The following is a 21,195-nucleotide window of genomic DNA, read 5'->3' on the forward strand; positions in this document are numbered from 1 at the left end:
TTATTATTGGGTTGTTGTAGATTTTTCCGGGCTATATGGCCATGGTCTAGAGGTGCCTAGAGCAATCTTTTGTTGAGAGGTGATTAGATGTCCTTGTTTGTTTCCCCTCTGTTGTTGTGCTGTTGTAATTTTAGAGATTTTTAATACTGGTAGCCAGATGATGATGATGATGATGATTATTATTATTATTATTATTATTATTATTATTATTGATATTTCTACAGTTCTAATACACCAGGCAAAAGACAGGCCAACAAAACACACAGAGAACTGGAGAATATTTCAGAAACTTACTTGCCTTCCTCAACTATATATATATATAGAGAGAGGGGGGGGGTACTTCTACCCCGCCCTTCTCAACCCCCAAGGGGGGACTAAGGGCGGCTTACAAAAAAGGCACAATTCGATGCCTATACAAATTACACATAATGTACAAAACCATAGTTAAAACAATTATCACAGTCAAAACAATCAAAACAATCAGTATATAACATATTATATAAAAAACTATTCTCATGCTCAGCGTTTCGTTTTTCAGAGATCCATAGTTCTATTCCATTGATCATTTCCTAATCATTGTCATAGTCCTTTCTTTATCTGCCCAATTGTCCGAATGCCTGGTCCCAAATCCATGTTTTCAGTTTGGGACGTAGAGGGAGATCCGTTCAGATACACTGGGCTGGAACCGTATAGGGTTTTGTAGGTCAAAACCAGCACTTTGAATTGTGCTCGGAACTGGATCGGCAGCCAGTGGAGCTGACACAACAGCGGAGCTGACACAACGTCCCTGTATGATGCTCTGGTGAGCAGTCTGGCTGCCTCCCGCTGGACTAGTTGGAGTTTCCGAACAGTCTTCAAAGGCAACCCCACGTAGAGCGCATTGCAGTAATCTAATATATATAAGCCTTTTAAGAGTCAGCCCTGATAATGCTATATTTGGTGTAAGAAGCAAATGAAAAACACACAGTAGATTTATAAAGATGTTGTTGATAATAGAGTCCTGGAAATCTGCACTTCTCCAGAAAGAGGTAGTAAATAACATTACTGACAAAAGGACCTTACAGTGGAGTTTAAAATACAGATGCCTCAACTCCCAGAAAAAGTGTAGAATAAAAATATCGGACTTTCTAATTCTTGATTCGAAACTAACTCGGTCAGAACTAGGACTGCAAAAGATACCAAACGGAGCTAAAGCTCTTTTTTCATCCCCACCATCATGTCAACGGAAAATGTTTTGTGTGCGATTTCCTACTCACGTGCTGTATTTCCTGCTGGCTGGCTCGGTAGTTTTTCTTGGTTAAATTGTCCACCAGGTAGCTGATTTGAGACAAGGCCAGCGAGAGCGAGTCAAGATTCATTGCTGGTTGGGGCGGAAGCAGGCGGCCGAGCCCGGCGCAAAATCACCATTATTCCCCTTTAGTCACCTCAGAGACAGGTTAATGTTTTTCCCCCTAGTAAGCAGATAACTCAGTTCCTGCTGTGTCTTCAGCTCTTCTTTCCCGGTGTTCTCAATCTTTTCTGAACCATGGCACCTGCAAAAGCAAACCAGAAAGCGTTATAACTTCCTCAAATGTTAAAAGTGGTATTTCGCGATATTATTTATTTATTTACTAGCTGTAACCTGGCCACACATTGCTGTGGCCTCAGAAAACAGGAATCCCGGACATGAAACAATCTGGGCTAGGGGACACCTCCCCACAAAGATTTCCTGTAGGAAGGAAGAAGCCAGGCTTTTAAGCTGTAAGGGTTTTCAAAGGTTATGAAGGTAGGGAATGTATATGTATATATATGTGTGTGCATGTGTATATTTGTGTGTGCTTGTGTATATGTATATATGTGTGGTTTGCATGTGTATATATATATGTGTGTATATGTTTATGTTTTCACAGTTTTGGGGTTTTTTTTTAATTGTTGGTCATACCTTGCGGTATGAGAAGTTTGGAGGCCAAATTTGATGTCAGTTGGCCCCATAGTTTGTTTGTTTTTAGGCTACTAACGACGACCACTAGCTTTTAATATATATAGATTTACTATATTTAAATACCGCCCCTCTCAGCCCACAGGTGACTTGGGGCGGTTTACAGTTGGTGTCAAGACAATCAAATACAATTTTAATACAATAAAACAATTGGATAACAAAATCGTAACAAAATCAATAAAAACATGAACATTAGGGTCTCCTGTTAAAAACATTGTCCAATCACATTGTCCAACCATTCAATTTTCCTATGTCTGTTACACTGTATTTGCAAATGCCTGCTCAAAGAGCCAAGTGTTGACTCTCTTTTGAAATGTTAAAAGGGAGGGGGCCGATCTGTTATCCTAAGGGATGGCATTCCATAGGCGAGGGGCTGCCACCGAGAAGGCCCTGTCTCTCGTTCCCGCCAACCATATTTGGGACAAAGGTGGGATCGAGAGCACGGCCTCCCCAGACGATCTTAAAGTCCTGGAGGGTTCATAAGGGGAGAAGCGTTCCGACACCCTTTTCTAATTAACTGGCTAAGAGGAGAAAGGGGACTGGGGAGGAGACTTTAAAAACACCTGTCTCCTGGCTGTTGCTTACTACATCTGCCTGCCACCTCAGGAGGAGGAGGAGGAAGTCCTGCTTCTCCCCCCCCCCCCCAAGCTGGCTAAGAGGAGAAAGGGGACTGGGGAGGAGACTTTAAAACCACCTGTCTCCTGGCTGTTGCTTACTACATCTGCTTGCCACCTCAGGAGGAGGAGGAGGGAGTCCTGCTCCTTCTCCCCCCCCCCAAAAAGCTGGCTAAGAGGAGAAAGGGGACTGAGGAGAAGACTTTAAAAACACCTGTCTCCTGGTTGTTGCATACTACATCTGCCTGCCACCTCAGGAGGAGGAGGAGGGAGTCCTGCTCTTTCTCCCCCTCCCCCAAAAAAAGCTGGCTAAGTGGAGAAAGGGGACTGAGGAGAAGACTTTAAAAACACCTGTCTCCTGGTTGTTGCTTACTACATCTGCTTGCCACCTCAGAAGGAAGTCTTGCTGCCACTCCCCCCCACTGCCCCAAAAGCTGGCTAAGAGGAGAAAGGGGACTGAGGAGGATACTTTAAAAACATCTGTCTTCTGGCTGTTGCTTACTACATCTGCCTGCCACCTCAGGAGGAAGTCTTGCTGCCACCCCCACCCCCACCCCCGCCCCCACAAGCCAGCTAAGAGGAGAAAGGGGACTGAGGAGGAGACTTTAAAAAACACCTGCCTCCTGGGTGTTGCTTATTGTTTCTGTTGTGGATTCATATTGTATTTAATGTTTTTATGTGCATGTTGATATTGTGTGTATTGACTTGCTGCCTGTAAACTGCCTTGAGTCGCCGAAAGGCTGAGAAAGGCAGTATACAAATACAGTAAATAAATACATGGGCAAATAAATAAATAAATGGGCAAATAGCCACAGTAATACATTTAACAAAGGGACTAAAGGGAGAAGAAAACAAACCTCGAGGCATATCAAGGGAGAAAGATATCAACTGTCTTCCTTTCAAGTATAATGTATCATTATGGGGGGAAAAAATCATTACGCCATTTATTTTCACATTCTGTCCCACTGTTTCCTACGTTTGTTTTAGTAAAGCGAATATACAAGTACAACCCATCCCATGTAAGCTTTAGAACATTTTGCAACACCAGTAACAGATGCATTCACTCACAAGCAAAGAATCAAGGTTATTTTTTAAAAAATTCCAGAAAAGAAATGTTACATGGCAAGTTCTATGGAACAGTGACAAGCAGGAATGAACAGCCGCACCCTGACCTTCTGGACACATGGGCAGATCCTGTATAAACAATGCAGTGGGGCAAGCCTGGCCATGAAATTTTAGTAGCAACCATTAAAATACAATACAAGACAGAAACAGCCTCATACCCACTCACTGGTCCAGGACAATGCCATTTATCCAGCATTCCCAGGTAAACGCTCAGCAGCAAAAACCCGGAATGCACCTTTGTTCCAAAGGGTCAGCTAGTATTGTATATACACTGAAAACTTCACAGGTGGTTAAGTTCACCCACTGTTTTACTAATACAGCAAGACATACCAAATGAGTTGACATCCGCTTCATCCTTTATACATGCTTGCCAAGCTATACCCTGTTATTTGGTTAAACTAATATGACTGCTACACAAGCAGTAAACTAAGCAAGTACTAATGGAAAAAAGAGAATAAATTCTGTGCATTTCCCTAAACAGACTCTTGAGCTATATGTCTCCACAAAGATCCTTTATTATGACTTCTTGCTTAATACCAGGAAGTCAATGATTTATTTGTGGCATTTCTATGTCGCCCTTCTCACCCCGAAGGGGACTCAAAGCGGCTTACAAGATATATTTTCATACAATATATGTTATTAGCATAGTACAATATCAGTATTATATATTACTATATTACACTATACCATTATACTGTAATATTATTAGTACTATTTACATGTAATGTAAATATATAATATAATTATAATATTGTATTATTATTATTAGTATTATATACAATGTATTATTTTGTTAGTAAAGACAAAGGCCCCAAAAGCCAAATAAGGCCCATTGATAATATAAATGAACTAGCCGTCCCCTGCCACGTGTTGCTGTGGCCCACATGGGGGTTCTGTGTGGGAGGTTTGGCACAATTCTATCGTTGGTGGGGTTCAGAATGCTCTGTGATTGTAGGTGAACTATAAATCCCAGCAAGTACAACTCGCAAATGTAAAGATTCTATTTTCCCCAAACTCCACCAGTGTTCACATTTGGGTATATTGAGTATTCATGTAGAGTTTGGTCCAGATCCATCATTGCTTGAGTCCACAGTGCTCTCTGGATGTAGGTGAACTACAACTCCACAACTCCAAGGTCAATGCCCACCAAACCCTTCTAGTATTTTCTGGGGGTCATGTGAGTTCTGTGTACCAAGTCTGGTTCAATTCCATCGTTGGTGGAGTTCAGAATGCTCTTTGATTGTAGATGAACTTTAAATCCCAGCAACTACAACTCCCAAATGACAAAATCAATTTTTTTGAGTGAAGGACATACATTGGGTTGTTAGATGTCTTGCGTCCTAATTTGGTGTCAATTCGTCCAGTGGTTTTTGAGTTATGTTAATCCCACAAACGAACATTACATTTTTCTTTATATAGATCAGGGGTCCTCAAACTAAGGCACAGGGGCCGGATGTGGCTCTCCAAGGTCATTTACCCGGCCCTCACTCAGGCTCAACCTAAGTCTGAAATGACTTGAAAGCACACAATAATAACAACAACAACAACCTTATCTCATCAGCCAAAAGCAGGCCCACACTTCCCATTGAAATGCTAGTAAGTTTATATTTGTTAAAATTATTTTTCATTTTAATTATTGTATTCTTTTTAAGTGTTCTTTGCACTACAAATAAGATATGTGCAGTGTGCATAGGAATTCATTCATGTTTTTTTCAAATTATAATCCGGCCCTCCAATAGTTTGAGGGACTGTGACCTGGCCCTTTGTTTAAAAAGTTTGAATACCCCTGATATAGATTGTTGGGTAGCGGCGTTACATCGCTACTATAGGTAAGCCATCCTGAGTCCCCCTTCGGGGGTAGAGAAGAGACGGGATAGAAATACTTGAAATACATAAATAAATAAACTATGTCGGTGCAAGAACCACAAGGAAAACACTTCCTGTTTAAAAAGTAATTGCGAGACCTTAAATGATTCTGTTTTTAATTTTGATATCTCAACTTAAACTCAAATGTAGAAATTGGACCATTCCCCCAAACATTGTAGAACTGCAACTCCTACAAGATGGCACAATTCCTACCACGCTTTAGCTGGTCAATATGTTCCAAACTCCATTTTTCTACAAATTTCTGTTTATTTAGCACAACAGGAGCTGTCTGACTTATCGGGAAACCCTTTCGAGTATATGAGCTTAAAGAGCAAAGGTTGCAAGACAGAACTGTGCTGGCCTCTCAGAACAGAGAGATAAGAGAACAAGGCCACCGAAGGTTTCTGAATGTAAGGAGAAAGAGATTAGGCAGGAACAGCAGAGAAACCCACAATAAGGCTACACTTCCGTATAAGCCAGTTTCTGAATCCAGATGATCTGCTCTGAACTGGATTATTTGGCCGTGTAGACTAATACATAATCTGGCTCAAAGCAGACCACCTGGATTCAGAAACTGGATTATATAGCAATATAAATCCAGCCTAAATCGTAGTTATGACTAGTAACAACTTTAAGATGCTGAGAGCTGAATACCGTATATCCCTGAGTATAAGCCGACCCGAATATAAGCCGATGCACCTAATTTTACCACAAAAAAACTGGGGAAAGGTATTGACTCGAGTATAAGCCGAGGGTGGGAAATGTAGTAGCTATGGGTCAATAGATACCAATAAAATTACTGTATATACTCGAGTATAAGCCTAGTTTTCCAGCCCTCTTTTTGGGCTGAAAAAGTTCCTTTCGACTTATACTCAAGTCAAGGTTATTTATTATTTTACTTTGTTATTAGTATCATTTTATTACATGATTATTTTAATATATTAATTATTATTCTATTTACATTACTTTGCTCTATTATTATTTTATTACATTTATTATTTTACTCTATTTGTTATTAGTATTATTTATATATTATTATTACATGTATTATTTTACTTTATTTTTATTGTAACTGCATTTATAATTTTACTCTGTTATCACTGTTATTACAGTTCCATTATTTTACTCTATTATTATTATTATTATTATTATTATTATTATTATTATTATCCTGACACAAAAACACAGTATGACACAGCAAACGAGGTATATATGCTGGATTTCATTATTATTATTATTATTATTATTTTACTATCTTTATTATTATTGGAAGGATACATAAGCACATTTACACTGAAGATTAGAGTAATGATTCAATCAGAGCTGGACAGTCTTATCTTAAATTAGTTTTATGTAAATATTCAAAAACACTTATCCTACTGATGACTCAATTAATGTAATTTTATTGATATCTCTTTTTATTTTGAAATTTACCAGTAACTCCTGCATTTCCCACCTTCAGCTTATACTCAAGTCAATAAGTTTTCCCAGTTTTTTGTGGTAAAATCAGGTGCCTCCGCTTATACTTGAGTATATACGGTACATTAACTGAGGCATCAGTAGGTTCAATGTTTTCAAATCTATATAAATAAAAATGTAATGTTCGTTTGTAGGATTAACATAACTCAAAAACCACTGGATAAATTGCCACCAAATTTGTACACAATAGAAATATCAGGCCAACGAATGACCATCACTCATAAAAACACTGAAAAAGAACAGCAAAAGAGACTTTAAAAGCCAAAAAGTATGTTAGGTGTATTGAATAATATGCATCTGTTGTAAAACAAATGTATGACAAATGTATTAACTATGATAAAATAATAAAAATTACTTTAAAAAAAATACAAAAAAAATACATTACAACGCATGCGCAAAACCACATATATCTGCATATACACAAATATATATACACACAAAACACATATACAGACGAAGCCACAGCAACAAGTGGCAGGGGACAGCTAGTGTTTACATAAAACTCTAATTTAAGATAAGACAGTCCAATTCTGATTAAACCGTTATTCTAACCTTCTTCAATGTCAATGTGATAATGTATCCTTCTAATAATAAGTAATAGAGTAAAATAATAAATGGAATAATACAAGTAAAATAATAAATGTAATAAAATAACAATAATAACAGAGTAAAATAATAAATAACATTGACTCGAGTATAAGCCGAGGGTCTAAAAAAAGGGCTGAAAAACGAGGCTTATACTCGAGTATATAAAGTAAATGCAAATAGACAAAAGCAAGATCTCAGACAGAGCAAAACTCACACGCTTTGCAAGCAAAAGGTCCCAAGTTCAATTGCTGGTGTCTGTGTGTGCCTTCAAGTTGCTTGAACTTCTATTAAACACAGTGAGTGCTGTTAAAATACACCATCCGGAAACCCCGAAGAATATAACTGCCAGTGGTGAAAAACAACACCGGACTCTACTGAAAAACAAGCCACTCCAAGCCTGAGGATGTTTCCCAGTTTCCCAAAGACCACAAAGCAAAATATAGCACTCATTAAAAGGAGAGAAACAACTCTCTGGGAGCAAAGGCAGTTAAAGAGGTCATAACAAAGGAGGAAAGAGTGTCGCTGATACGGAGAATGGAAGAGTCAGAGAAGGAAGGCCTCTTGTTTGTCCACGGAGAAGAACGAGTGGGTGAGAAAAGAAGATGGAATTGGGACAAACATTAGAGGTCTTGGGCAGGATCTGTTGTTATCAGCAATGGCAGAACTGGTAGCAATGGAAACCACAAGGTGCAATGGAGTTATTGAAGGATAATGTATAAAGAACAGCAAATGGGCCTAAGGAACAAAACAAAACATTCAGAACCCACAAAGAGTGAATCGGTTGACTGCCATGACTCAACGCGATGCAATCTGGGCCTTTAGTTTTTGGGGGGAAGGGGCAGTGCTAGGAAAGGCCATGGGAAACTACACCTCCCAGGATCCCACAGCAGTTCAAAGGGAGTCAAACATTGCAGGCCACCCCAAGTTAAAAACATCCGACTTGCAAACATCTCCTACTTAAGAACAGGGCTGAGACTACAGGAAGTGAGAGGACTCTCCCCTCGGAAAGAAGGGAGATCCATTCCTGGAAGAGTTATCATCATGGCGGAAAGGGGTCTTTCCTGAATCAGAGTTAGAAGAGACCTTGTGGGCCATCCAGTCCAAACTTGTGCGCCAGCTGCGCCCGTACCTTGGGAAGTCTGACTTGGCCACGGTAGTCCATGCTCTGGTTACATCCCGCATAGACTACTGCAACGCTCTCTACGTGGGGTTGCCTTTGAAGAATGCTCGGAAGCTTCAAATGGTCCAGCGCTCGGTAGCCAGGTTGTTAACAGGAGCGGCACTCAGGCTGCATACTTCTCCTCTGTTGCGCCAACTCCACTGGCTACCAGTTTGCTACCGGGCACAATTCAAAGTGCTGGCTTTAGCCTATAAAGCCCTAAACGGTTCTGACCCTACTTACCTCTCCGAACGCATCTCCTCCTATGAACCGACTAGGACACTAAGATCATCTGGGGAGGCCCTGGTCTCGGTCCCGCCTGCATCACAGGCGCGCTTGGCGGGGACGAGAGACAGGGCCTTCTCAGTGGTGGCCCCTCGGCTGTGGAACGCCCTGCCTGCAGATATTAGGTTGACCCCCTCCCTGCTGGCGTTTCGGAAGAAAGTGAAGACCTGGCTGTTTGAACAAGCATTTGATTAAACAGTGTAATTGAACATAGGAATACGGAATAATGGATGACGAGACAGGAGTCTGATTTTACTGTTGAGACACTAATGATTGTTATACTGATGTTAATGATTTATGTGATAATTGTTTTTAATTGCCCTATACTTGTTTTGTGATATTTTGTACTGATGTTGTTCACCGCTTTGAGTCGCCTGAGGGCTGAGGAAAGTGGTATAGAAATAAAGTAAATAATAAATAAACCCCCTGTATTTAAAGTACCCCTGACAGATGGCCATCCAGCCTCTGTTTAAATGCTTCCAAAGAAGGAGCCTCCACCGCACTCCGGGGCAGAGAGTTCCACTGCTGAACGGCTCTCACAGTCAGGAAGTTCTTCCTAATGTTCAGATGGAATCTCTTTTCTTGTAGTTTGAAGCCATTGTTCCATGTCCTAGTCTCCAGGGAAGGAGAAAACAAGCTTGCTTCCTCCTCCTGAAGCTTTATCCCCAATCCTGTCTCCAAAACAAGCCAGAGTTTCCAAAATCCAATTCTCACATAGACAGAAAATGCGGTGAAATCTTCCAAACAGGGGCAGAGACAACAAAGGAAACACCACAGGGGTGTCCACACTTCCCTATGCTATCCAGAGAGAGAGAGAGAGATACACACACACAAACATTGAGATAAATATATATGGAAGGATATATGTGTATGGGCATATAGGGATATATATATTGGTATATATACACATATGGATATATATATGTATATATGAATGTTAAAAATATATGGATGGATATATATTGGACCAACTGCTGCTCTGAGATCAGAATGAAGAGAGGGGCCATGAAGGCAGTTCCATCTTGCCTCCTGCACTGTGCGTATAATATACAATACAATATATTGGATATACATATAATATTGATAATATTATAATGTAATACAACATATTAATAATAAAGAAGGAGGGAAGGAAAGAAGGAAAGAGAGAAGGAAGAAAAGAGAGACAGAAGATAAAGAAAAATGGGGAAGGAAAGAGAGATAGAGAAGGAAGGAAGAAGAGAAGGAGAAGCAGGCAGGAAGGAAGGAAAGTGGGAGTGAAGGAAGGAAGAAGAGAAAGAGGGAGGGAAAGAAAAAGGGGGAAGGAAGGGAAGTTAGAGAAGGAAGGAAGGAGAGAAGGAAAGAAAAAAGGGAAAGAGGGAAGGAAGGAAGGAAGGGGGAAGATGTAGAGAAAGAAGGAGAGAAGGAGAGAAGGAGAGAAGGAAGAAAAGAGTGACAGCAGAAGAGAAAGAAAAGGGGGAAAGGAATGAAAAAGGTAGAGAAGGAAGAAGAGAAGGAAAGAAAGAGGGAGAGAAGGAAGGAGGGAAAGAAGGAGAGAAAGAGGGAAGGTTGGCCACAGCAACGCGTGGCGGGTACAACTGGTGTGTGTATAATATATACATACATACACCCACACGTAAATGGATATATACAAACATGGATACACACAGGCATATGGATATACACACACACATATGAATATATGTATATATACGTAAATATACACACATATATACAGACACACATACATATGGAGATAGATAGACAGATAGGTATGGGGGTATAAATAAAGTTTTATTATTATGATTATAGGATTGTGTATATATTGGACATCAACTTTATTTGTAACCCACCCTATCTCCCCAGGTGGACTCTGTATATGTGTATATCCATGTTTATGTGTGTGTGTGTGTGTGTGTGTGTGTGTACACACACACATATACATGGATATATGCAGACATATGGATACACACAGGCATATGGATATACACACACACACATGAATATACATATATGTATATATACATAAATATACAGACACACATACATATGTGTGTATATATACATACACACACACACACGTACATGGATATATACAGACATATGGATACACACAGGCATATGGATAAACACACACACACATGAATATACATATATGTATATATACATAAACATACATACACACATACATACATACACACACGCATATATATACATGGATATATACAGACATATGGATACACCCAGGCATATGGATAAACACACACACATGAATATACATATATGTATATATACATAAATATACAGACACACATACATGTGTGCATGTGTGTGTGTGTATATATATATACATACACACATATATATATACACATATAGACACACACACATATATACACGGATATATACAGACATATGGATACACACAGGCATATGGATATACATACACACATATGAATATATATACGTATATACATAAATATACAGACACACACATATATACATGGATATATAGACATATGGATAAACACAGGCATATGGATACACACACACATATGAATATATATATATATATATATATATGTATATATAAATATACAGACACACACACACATATATACACAGATATATACAGACATGTGGATACACACAGGCACATATGAATATATATACATATATGTATATATTCATAAATATACAGACACACACACATATATACATGGATATATACAGACATATGGATACACCCAGGCATATGGATATATATACATACATAAATATACAGACACACATACATATGGAGATAGATATGGGTATTTGTTGCTGGAGCTGTCCTGACACACATATGAATATACATAGATATATGTATATATACATAAATATACAGGCACACATACAGATGGAGATAGATAGATATGGATATTTGTAGCTGTTCTGAAGAAATGCCCCTGTATACGAGATCCCAACACTTACTGGGCCGTCCTGGTTCGTAATTCGGGACCTGTTCCCTTCCCTTCCAACTTGGGCCCTCCAGGGGGGTTTGGACTCCAACTCCCACCATTCCTAACAGCCTACCGGCTGTTAGGAATGGTGGGAGTTGTAGTCCAACCCCCCTGGAGGGCGAATAACCCGCCCGGGAGGCGCTTCCGCGAGCGAGGCCTGGGCCTGCACTCCCGCCGGGGCCTCGATTGACTCCCAGACCGGGCTGTGGTACCTCCAGAAGGCGGGGGAGGCGCTCCCTGAGGCCGGGCTTACCTCGAGCGTGCCGGGGCCTGCCTTCTTTGCCTTCCCTCGCTTCCTCGGTCTCCTGAGCCGCTCTCCCTTCCTTCCTTCCTTCCTTCTCCGCTCGCTCCGAAACAAAATGGCGGCCGGAGTCGCGCGCTCACGTCGCGGCCCTTTCTCTTCCCGTCCTGCCCCGCGGCGGGAAGAGGCAACGGGGAGGAGCCTCCACCGGCGGGATCCAATGGCCTCGCGCTCCTTAAGCCCCGCCTTCCGGATGGCATCCAATCACGGACCGACATTGAGGGAAAGCACTTTTATTTTTTTGCCCTCAGCGCTGAGGAGGCGGGGAAAAGGTGGAAAGAACCCGCCTCCCGGTTCGGATTGGTTGCTTCACGTCCTCGCTGCCCAATCGGAAGGCAGGGCTCTGAGGGAGTTTGTGAATCCGGCCAATGGGATGACAGCGCGGTTGTCTCGAGGCGGGAGCAGAGGAAAACACCAGTCCGTCCTTTCGCCTCAATGAATGGGGCACAACTTTGGCTCTTTCGGACTCCAACTCCCAGAAGCCTCAGCTGCGTTAGATCAATGGGCAGGAATTCTGGGAATCGTAGTCCAAAACAATTAGAGGCCAAAGGCTTGGGAATCACTCTAGATCTGAGCCATTCCTTGTTGATTTTGGGTCAAGGGTAATAATAGCAATATTGTAATGTATTAATATAACTTTTCTGCCACCAAGGAAGGCCTCTTGAGCTAGTTGGATAAATATGCACCTGATTTATCCATATATATATATATATATACCATATATACCCAGCCCTATTTACCTCTCCAAACCTATTCTCCCCTATGAACCATCAAGATTATTAAGATCATCTGGAGAGGCCCTGCTCTTGGTCCCACCTGCCTCGCAAGCGCGTCTGGTGGGGACGAGGGACAGGGCCTTCTCGGTACTTACTTACTTACTTACTTAGGCGATCCCTCGTTGGACGAGTAAGATGGTCTTCCATCATGGGTTTCCTTGTGGGTCCGTATGTGGCTGTGGAGCCCTATTCTTGCTCTGCATCTTCTTCCGCAGTGAGGAGGGCATTGGGTTCCAGGTGGAAGGCGGTCCCGGTCGAGGTTGGCTTGACGCGCTTTCCTCCTGGCACGTTTCTCTCTCTCACCCTCCAGTTGTGCCTCCTCAAATTCTGCAGCACTGCTGGTCACAGCTGACCTCCAGCTGGAGCGCTCAAGGGCCAGGGCTTCCCAATTCTCAGTGTCTATGCCAGAGTTTTTAAGGTTGGCTTTGAGCCCATCTTTCAATCTCTTTTCCTGTCCACCAACATCCCGTTTTCAGTTCTTGAGTTCGGAGTAGAGCAACTGCTTTGGGAGACGGTGGTCGGGCATCCAGACAACGTGGCCGGTCCAGCGGAGTTGATGGCGGAGGACCATCGCTTCAATGCTGGTGGTCTTTGCTTCTTCCAGCACGCTGACGTTTGTCCGCTTGTCTTCCCAGGAGATTTGCAGGATTTTCCGGAGGCAGCGCTGATGGAAACGTTCCAGGAGCTGCATGTGACGTCTGTAGACAGTCCACGTCTCACAGGCATAGAGCAGGGTTGGGAGGACAATAGCTTTATAGACAAGCACCTTAGTATCCCTACGGATGTCCCGGTCCTCAAACACTCTCTGCTTCATTCGGGAAAATGCTGCACTCGCAGAGCTCAGGCGGTGTTGTATTTCAGCGTCGATGTTGACTTTGGTGGAGAGGTGGCTGCCAAGGGAGCGGAAATGGTCCACATTTTCTAATGTTACACCATTAAGCTGTATCTCTGGCATTGGAGAGGGGTTGGCTGGTGACTGCTAGAACAGCACCTTGGTTTTCTCAATGTTCAGTGACAGGCCGAGCTTCTCGTATGCTTCTGCGAAGGTGTTTAGAGTGGCTTGTAGATCTTCTTCTGAATGCGCACAGACGACATTGTCATCAGCATACTGGAGTTCTATAACAGCTGTTGTTGTAACCTTGGTTTTGGCTTTCAGTCTGCTGAGGTTGAATAGCTTGCCACCTGTCCGATAGATGGCAAGCTTCTCGGTGGTGGCCCCTCGACTCTGGAATTCTCTCCCACCGGAGATCAGAACCACCCCGTCTATCCTGACTTTCAGAAAGACAGGCATTCGACGAGTGAGCCAATACCCTGAGTGTGCTGGTACAGCTGTGCCAGGAGCTCCATTTCTGTTTGCTTTTGCATTTAATGTTTATTGCAGTCCTAAGTTTCAGGGACCCTGCAGATAGGTGGCTTCTTTTATTTATTTATTTATTTATTTCTGCTACTTAGACCCCGCCCTTCTCACCCCCGAGGGGGGACTCAGGGCGGCTTACAAAAAGAAGGCACAATTCGATGCCCTTATCCAAATACATACATATATAAAACGATTACCATAATTAAGCAATTAACAGATTAAAAACATCAATATATAACACAATAGCACAACAATAAACAATCTCATGGTCAGTGTTTCGAGTTCCATAAGTCCAATAGGTTTCGTCATTATTTGCCCATCATTATGGTCTTTCTTTTTAGCTGCCAGAGTTTCCAAAAGCCTGGTCCCACATCCAGGTTTTCAGCTTTTTCCTGAATGAGAGAAGGGAAGTCGCTGATCTGATCTCCCCGGGGAGTGAGTTCCACAGGTGGGGGGCCACCACTGAGAAGGCCCTGCTCCTCGTCCCCGCCAATCTCACTTGTGACAGTGGTGGGGTCGAGAGCAGGGCCTCCCCAGAAGATCTTAAACTCTGAGGTGGGATGTAGAGGGAGATCCGTTCGGACAGATACACTGGGCCGGAACCGTATAGGGTTTTGTAGGTCAAAACCAGCACCTTGAATTGTGCTCGGAATTGGATCGGCAGCCAGTGGAGCTGACGCAACAGGGGGGTGGGATGCTCCCTGTACGCCGCTCCGGTGAGCAATCTGGCTGCCTCCCGTTGGACTAGTTGGAGTTTCCGAGCAGTCTTCAAAGGCAACCCCACATAGAGTGCGTTGCAGTAATCTAGTCAGGATGTGACAAGAGCATGGACCACTGTGGCCAGATCCGACTTCCCAAGGTACGGGCGCAACTGGTGCACAAGTTTTAATTGTGCAAAAGTTTTCCCGGCCACTGCTGAGACCTGGGGCTCCAGGCTCAGCGATGAGTCCAGGATCCCTCCCAAGCTGCGAACCTGCATCTTCAGGGGGAGTGTAACCCCGTCTAACACAGGCTGTAACCCTATACCCTGTTCGGCCTTACGATTGACCAGTAGGACCTCTGTCTTGTCTGGATTCAATTTCAATTTGTTAGCTCTCATCCAGTCCGACACAGCAGCCAAGTACCGATTCAAGGTCTGGACAGCCTCCTTTTGGCTGCAATCATAGGGCAAGCCACCTGTCAATAATAGTTAGGTTCCCTGGTCCCGCCCCTTTTTGAGTTTTGGAGGGAACAGGAGCCATTTTGAGTTAGTTCTCACAGAGAAGCCTTTCGCACAGGACATAGAACGAAGTGGCTCCTGTAGAAAAGCTTCGTCTTTTACAGCTTGGCCGGGGTTATACAGCCCTACGGCTTGCCCAGGAGACATACAGCCACAGCTTGGCTGAGGGACTCCAGCCGGCCATCACAGCAACCTGAACTCCTTCTTTTTCCCTGGAGGTCTACAAAGCTCTGTTGAGGCAAGGGTCGCTCGCGGAAGCCAGACGCAGTTGGTACCGGGTGCAGGGGCTCCACGTCAACAGAGGCAAGTACAGACTGCCCAGATTAGAAGTTAAGCATTTCCCCATTAGTTAGTATACAGTTATGAAGATAGTGCCTGTTCCCAGTGAACAAGATTGAAAGAGCCTATAGACTGTTAAGAAAACCGTTAAAGTACCTGTTTGTTCCTTAATAAAAGAACTTTGTTGGACTTACTTTAAGCCTTCTAAAGACTCTGTTTGGGGGAATCTAAGGGCCTCTAATCTGAGGCAGCCCCGGCGTCCCGTTGGGCACACAGAATTTATGTCCTGTGTACAGTCTAATGCACAGGCCCAGCGTGCGACAGCACACTGAGATATGGATGGAGGATGATGAACAACGATTTTAGTGTGACGACTGACCATTGTAGTTATTGAATGTAATTGCTTTTTTAATGTTTTACTGTAATATGTATTTTGATGTTTTATTGACTGTATGTGATATTATGGTTGGAAACCGGTCAAGAGAGGTGAGAAGGTCGGTATACAAAACTTGTAAATAAATAAATAAATAAGTGTGTGTGTGTATCATATATATATATATATATATATATATATATATCCAATGGCGTGGCGTGTGTGTGTGTATATATATATATATATATATATATATATATATAATACACACACAACATTCAATTTCCTGGAAATCTTTAGAAAACAGGCTTCATAAATCAGGCTTATAGGCTTCATAAATCCGCCTTATATATGAATATATAATATATATTCGTATATATTCGTAAATCAGGCTTATAAGCATCATAAATCCGCCTTATATACAAACATATATTATATATTCATAAATCAGGCTTATAAGCTTCATAAATCCACCTTATATATGAACATATATATATATACATATATATATTCCTATATATTCGTAAATCAGGCGCTTAGGCTTCATAAATCCGCCTTATATACGAATATATATATATATAGATATATATTTGTATATATTCGTAAATCAGGCTTATAGGCTTCATAAATCCACCTTATATACGAATATATATATATAGATATATATTTGTATATATTTGTAAATCAGGCTTATAAGCTTCATAAATCCGCCTTATATACGAACATATATATATATATATATACATATATATATACGTATATATTCATAAATCAGGCTTATAGGCTTCATAAATCCGCCTTATATACGAATATATCTATATATATAGATATATTCGTATATATTCGTAAATCAGGCTTATAAGCTTCATAAATCCGCCTTATATACAAACATATATTATATATTCATAAATCAGGCTTATAAGCTTCATAAATCCACCTTATATATGAACATATATATATATATATATATTCCTATATATTCGTAAATCAGGCTTATAGGCTTCATAAATCCGCCTTATATACGAATATATATATACATATATATATTCGTATATATTCGTAAATCAGGCTTATAGGCTTCATAAATCCGCCTTATATACGAATATATATATATAGATATATATTTGTATATATTCGTAAATCAGGCTTATAAGCTTCATAAATCCGCCTTATATACGAATATATATATAGATATATATTTGTATATATTCGTAAATCAGGCTTATAGGCTTCATAAATCCGCCTTATATACGAATATATATATAGATATATATTTGTATATATTCGTAAATCAGGCTTATAGGCTTCATAAATCCGCCTTATATACGAATATATATATAGATATATATTTGTATATATTCGTAAATCAGGCTTATAGGCTTCATAAATCCGCCTTATATACGAATATATATATATAGATATATATTTGTATATATTCGTAAATCAGGCTTATAAGCTTCATAAATCCGCCTTATATACGAATATATATATAGATATATATTTGTATATATTCGTAAATCAGGCTTATAAGCTTCATAAATCCGCCTTATATACGAACATATATATATATATATATATATATTCATATATATTCATAAATCAGGCTTATAGGCTTCATAAATCCGCCTTATATACGAACATATATATATATATATATATATATTCATATATATTCATAAATCAGGCTTATAGGCTTCATAAATCCGCCTTATATACGAACATATATATATATATATATATATATTCATATATATTCATAAATCAGGCTTATAAGCTTCATAAATCCGCCTTATATACGAACATATATATATATATATATATATATTCATATATATTCATAAATCAGGCTTATAGGCTTCATAAATCCGCCTTATATACAAACATATATATATATATATATATATTCGTATATATTCGTATATATTCGTAAATCGGGCTTATAAGCTTCATAAATCCGCCTTATATACAAACATATATATATATATATATATATATATATATAAAAGTATATATTCGTAAATCAGGCTTATAGGCTTCATAAATCCGCCTTATATACTATATATATATACATATATATATATATTCAAATATAAGGCGGATTTATGAAGTCTATAAGCCTGATTTATGAAGCCTAAAGATTTCCAGGAAATTGAGCTATTTGGATAAATCAGGCTTATATACCTATATATATATGTATATGTATATATTTGTGTGTGTATATATATATATATATATATATATATATATTCATATATAAGCCTGTTTACTAAAGATTCCCAGGGAAATTGAGCTATTTGGATAAATCAGGCTTATATACCGATATATATATATATATATATATATATATAGGTATACACACAAATATATATATATATTTGTGTGTATATTTATTTATTTATTTACTTGCTTACTTACTTCATTTATATACCTCTTTTCTCAGCCCTTAGGCAACTCAAAGCGGTTAACAACAGCAAAAATTCAGTACTAAACATCATAAAAACAGTTAAAGGACAATTAAAACAGTAGCATAATAAACAATTAAGCATCAATATAACAAATCATTTGTGTCTCATCAGTGAAATCAAGATCCAGTCTCATCATCCGTTATTCTGTGTTCCTATATTCATTACACTGCCTAATCAAATGCCTGCTCGAACAACCATGTCTTCAAGGTGTTGGTGTGTGTCAGTTCAACGTACAGCGGAAGGATAAGACCGTGCTCCTGGGCTCCGTTCTTGCTTGTGGGTGTAGCCCTCCTTTCCTTTCCAAACGAATGGCATTTATAAACAATGTACAATTCTGCTTCCTCCTTAGAGGTCAACTAAAAGAGCAAGCAGAGTATTGTAATGTCTTATGATACCACTATTGTGTATGCTGTGACTTGTGTCTTTACTCAGAAGGCTTGGAGGAAGCTGTATTTTCAGGAAAGCGTTCATTGACAAGACTTGGACGCATGTTCCCTTTCGTCTTTCCTCGACTTTCTTTTCAACATAATATTTCCGTTCTTAACCCAGAGAAAGGCGTGTTACAGGCTCTCGAAGGAGTATGATTTCCCCTGAAACGATCCTTGACACAACCAAGAAGCATTGGAAACAATAGATAAAGAAATAAACACTGCTTCAAATTGAATGGTGTTGTGTGCTGATTTGGGGCGAGGGTTTCTCTTTGTATGTCATAAGCCTAAAATCCTGTCTTTTGAATAGTTCCGCAGGCACAGAAATTACCATATGTGCGATTCACAGGGACCATGATGGAGAATGTAAGTTTTGAATGTGTTTATTAATGTTAGGGGAGCCGCAGGTTCGATACCGGGGAGCGGCATGAGCTTCCGCTGTCAGCCCTAGCTTCTGCCAACCTAGCAGTTCGGAAACATGCAAATGTGAGTAGATCAATAGGTACCGCTCCGGCGGGAAGGTAACAGCGCTCCATGGAGACATGGAGGTGTCTACGGACAACGCTGGCTCTTCGGCTTAGAAATGGAGATGAGCACCACACCCCAGAGTCAGACATGACTGGACTTAATGTCAGGGGACTACCTTTACCTATTAATGTTAGTGTTGTGGTTCAGCGTGATTCTGGACCTGAGATGTTCTCTGATGATGAGGATGATGGGATTCAGATTCCTGGCTCTTTTTCTGTGCCTCAGATTCCTGGGCCTGCTCCTAGGTCTTTTTCTGAGGCTCCCACAGACAGTGCAGAGTCAACACAGCGGTTCTCAGAAGAAAGGAATGCTAACGAAGTAGATAGCGAACAGGTGGAGAGGCCTTTGCCTTCCCATGCTGATAGTGAAAGTGCAGAAAGCCTTAATAGTGACCTGACTCAGCAAGCCTGTCTTGATTTGCGGGTCAGCTGGAGTTCTCGCCTGGCCAGCAGACGAGAAGCCAGCTCGGTGAAAGGTCATCGCAATGCTTTCATGTTGATGAGAGCATAATGTTTTCATGTTAGAAAGGTATTTCGGCTTCTTGCAAACGAAGAGAAAGCGTCAGTTCAACGTAGCTTGTTAGCCTGAAAGCTTCATGGTATAACCTTGGGTGGAAAGCAGCACGCTTGGGATTTCTTGATTTGTGATTCTTGGGGCAATTGTTTTACTGCTTGTATCATGGACTCTGTTTTGAACTTTGCCTATAGGATTGTGCCTCTTGTTTGTACCTGAAGATCTTTGGAACTATATTCTGCATTTCACCTAAATCTCTGGAACTTTGCAATGCTTGTTCTTTATTTTGACTTGGACTTTTTCCTCAATAAACTATAAAACTACAGCTCTTGTGCGGTGGTGTTTGGAAGCAAGGCGAAGCTTACTCTGAGTTGCAACAGAAACTATTGCACATCGTATTCTTTTTTTATTTCACCTGAAAAGTTCATGCTATTGGACAGCAAAACAATTTTGCGCAACCTGAGTTGAGCATCATGGACACAACAGGTCTGCATGATTAATTCATTTTAATAACATGGAATCATCATAGAAATATATATCATACACGTGGTCTCAGTTATGTTTACAGTGTGTTTACAAAGGGTAGTTCTGAGCAGGATTGTAGACTCTTTCCCAGGCGTTCGGAGTCTAATGACAAGGTCATGATGGTGGATCAAACGTAGCTGGTTTGGGAGAGGAAGCACTGGAACATCTTCAGAGCCGGGCCAGGCTTGTACTGTGGGACCATGTGCCCGGCACCCTGCACATTGAGGAACAAACACAGAACAGCAATGGTCAGGAAAAGCACAGTTGCAAATACACAATGCCAGGATCTGAGCGAGCCAAAGGAGAACAAGGTCATGGTTTCTGCAAAGAAGTGAACCCAAATGATCTTTGTACCC

General features: G+C 40.6%; 2 protein-coding genes across 9 annotated transcripts in view; both read right to left on the reverse strand.

Annotated features, from left to right (window-relative positions):
• Positions 1 to 12,489, reverse strand: part of CNOT1 (CCR4-NOT transcription complex subunit 1) — a 110,318-nt gene extending 97,829 nt beyond the window's left edge. For 4 of the 8 annotated variants that reach the window (XM_060787831.2, XM_060787828.2, XM_060787829.2 and 1 more), the window contains exons 1-2: positions 12,329 to 12,489; positions 1,257 to 1,532 (exon numbers count right to left, since the gene is read on the reverse strand). In XM_060787831.2, the coding sequence (XP_060643814.1) occupies positions 1,257 to 1,358 (102 nt within the window). In that variant the 5' untranslated portion in view covers positions 1,359 to 1,532; positions 12,329 to 12,489. The remainder of the gene's footprint in view (positions 1 to 1,256; positions 1,533 to 12,328) is intronic. The other 4 variants (XM_060787835.2, XM_060787833.2, XM_060787834.2 and 1 more) reach the window with 1 other exon arrangement.
• Positions 12,490 to 20,835: 8,346 nt separating this feature from the next.
• The window catches only part of LOC132783128 (lysosomal protective protein), a 34,858-nt gene continuing 34,498 nt past the window's right edge, over positions 20,836 to 21,195 (reverse strand). Inside the window, exon 11 of the mRNA XM_067471163.1 lies at positions 20,836 to 21,053. Coding sequence (XP_067327264.1) covers positions 20,967 to 21,053 — 87 coding nt within the window. The 3' untranslated portion in view covers positions 20,836 to 20,966. The remainder of the gene's footprint in view (positions 21,054 to 21,195) is intronic.

The sequence above is a fragment of the Anolis sagrei genome, chromosome 8, assembly GCF_037176765.1.
Source record: "Anolis sagrei isolate rAnoSag1 chromosome 8, rAnoSag1.mat, whole genome shotgun sequence".
In the NCBI taxonomy this organism is placed as follows: Eukaryota; Metazoa; Chordata; class Lepidosauria; order Squamata; family Dactyloidae; genus Anolis; species Anolis sagrei.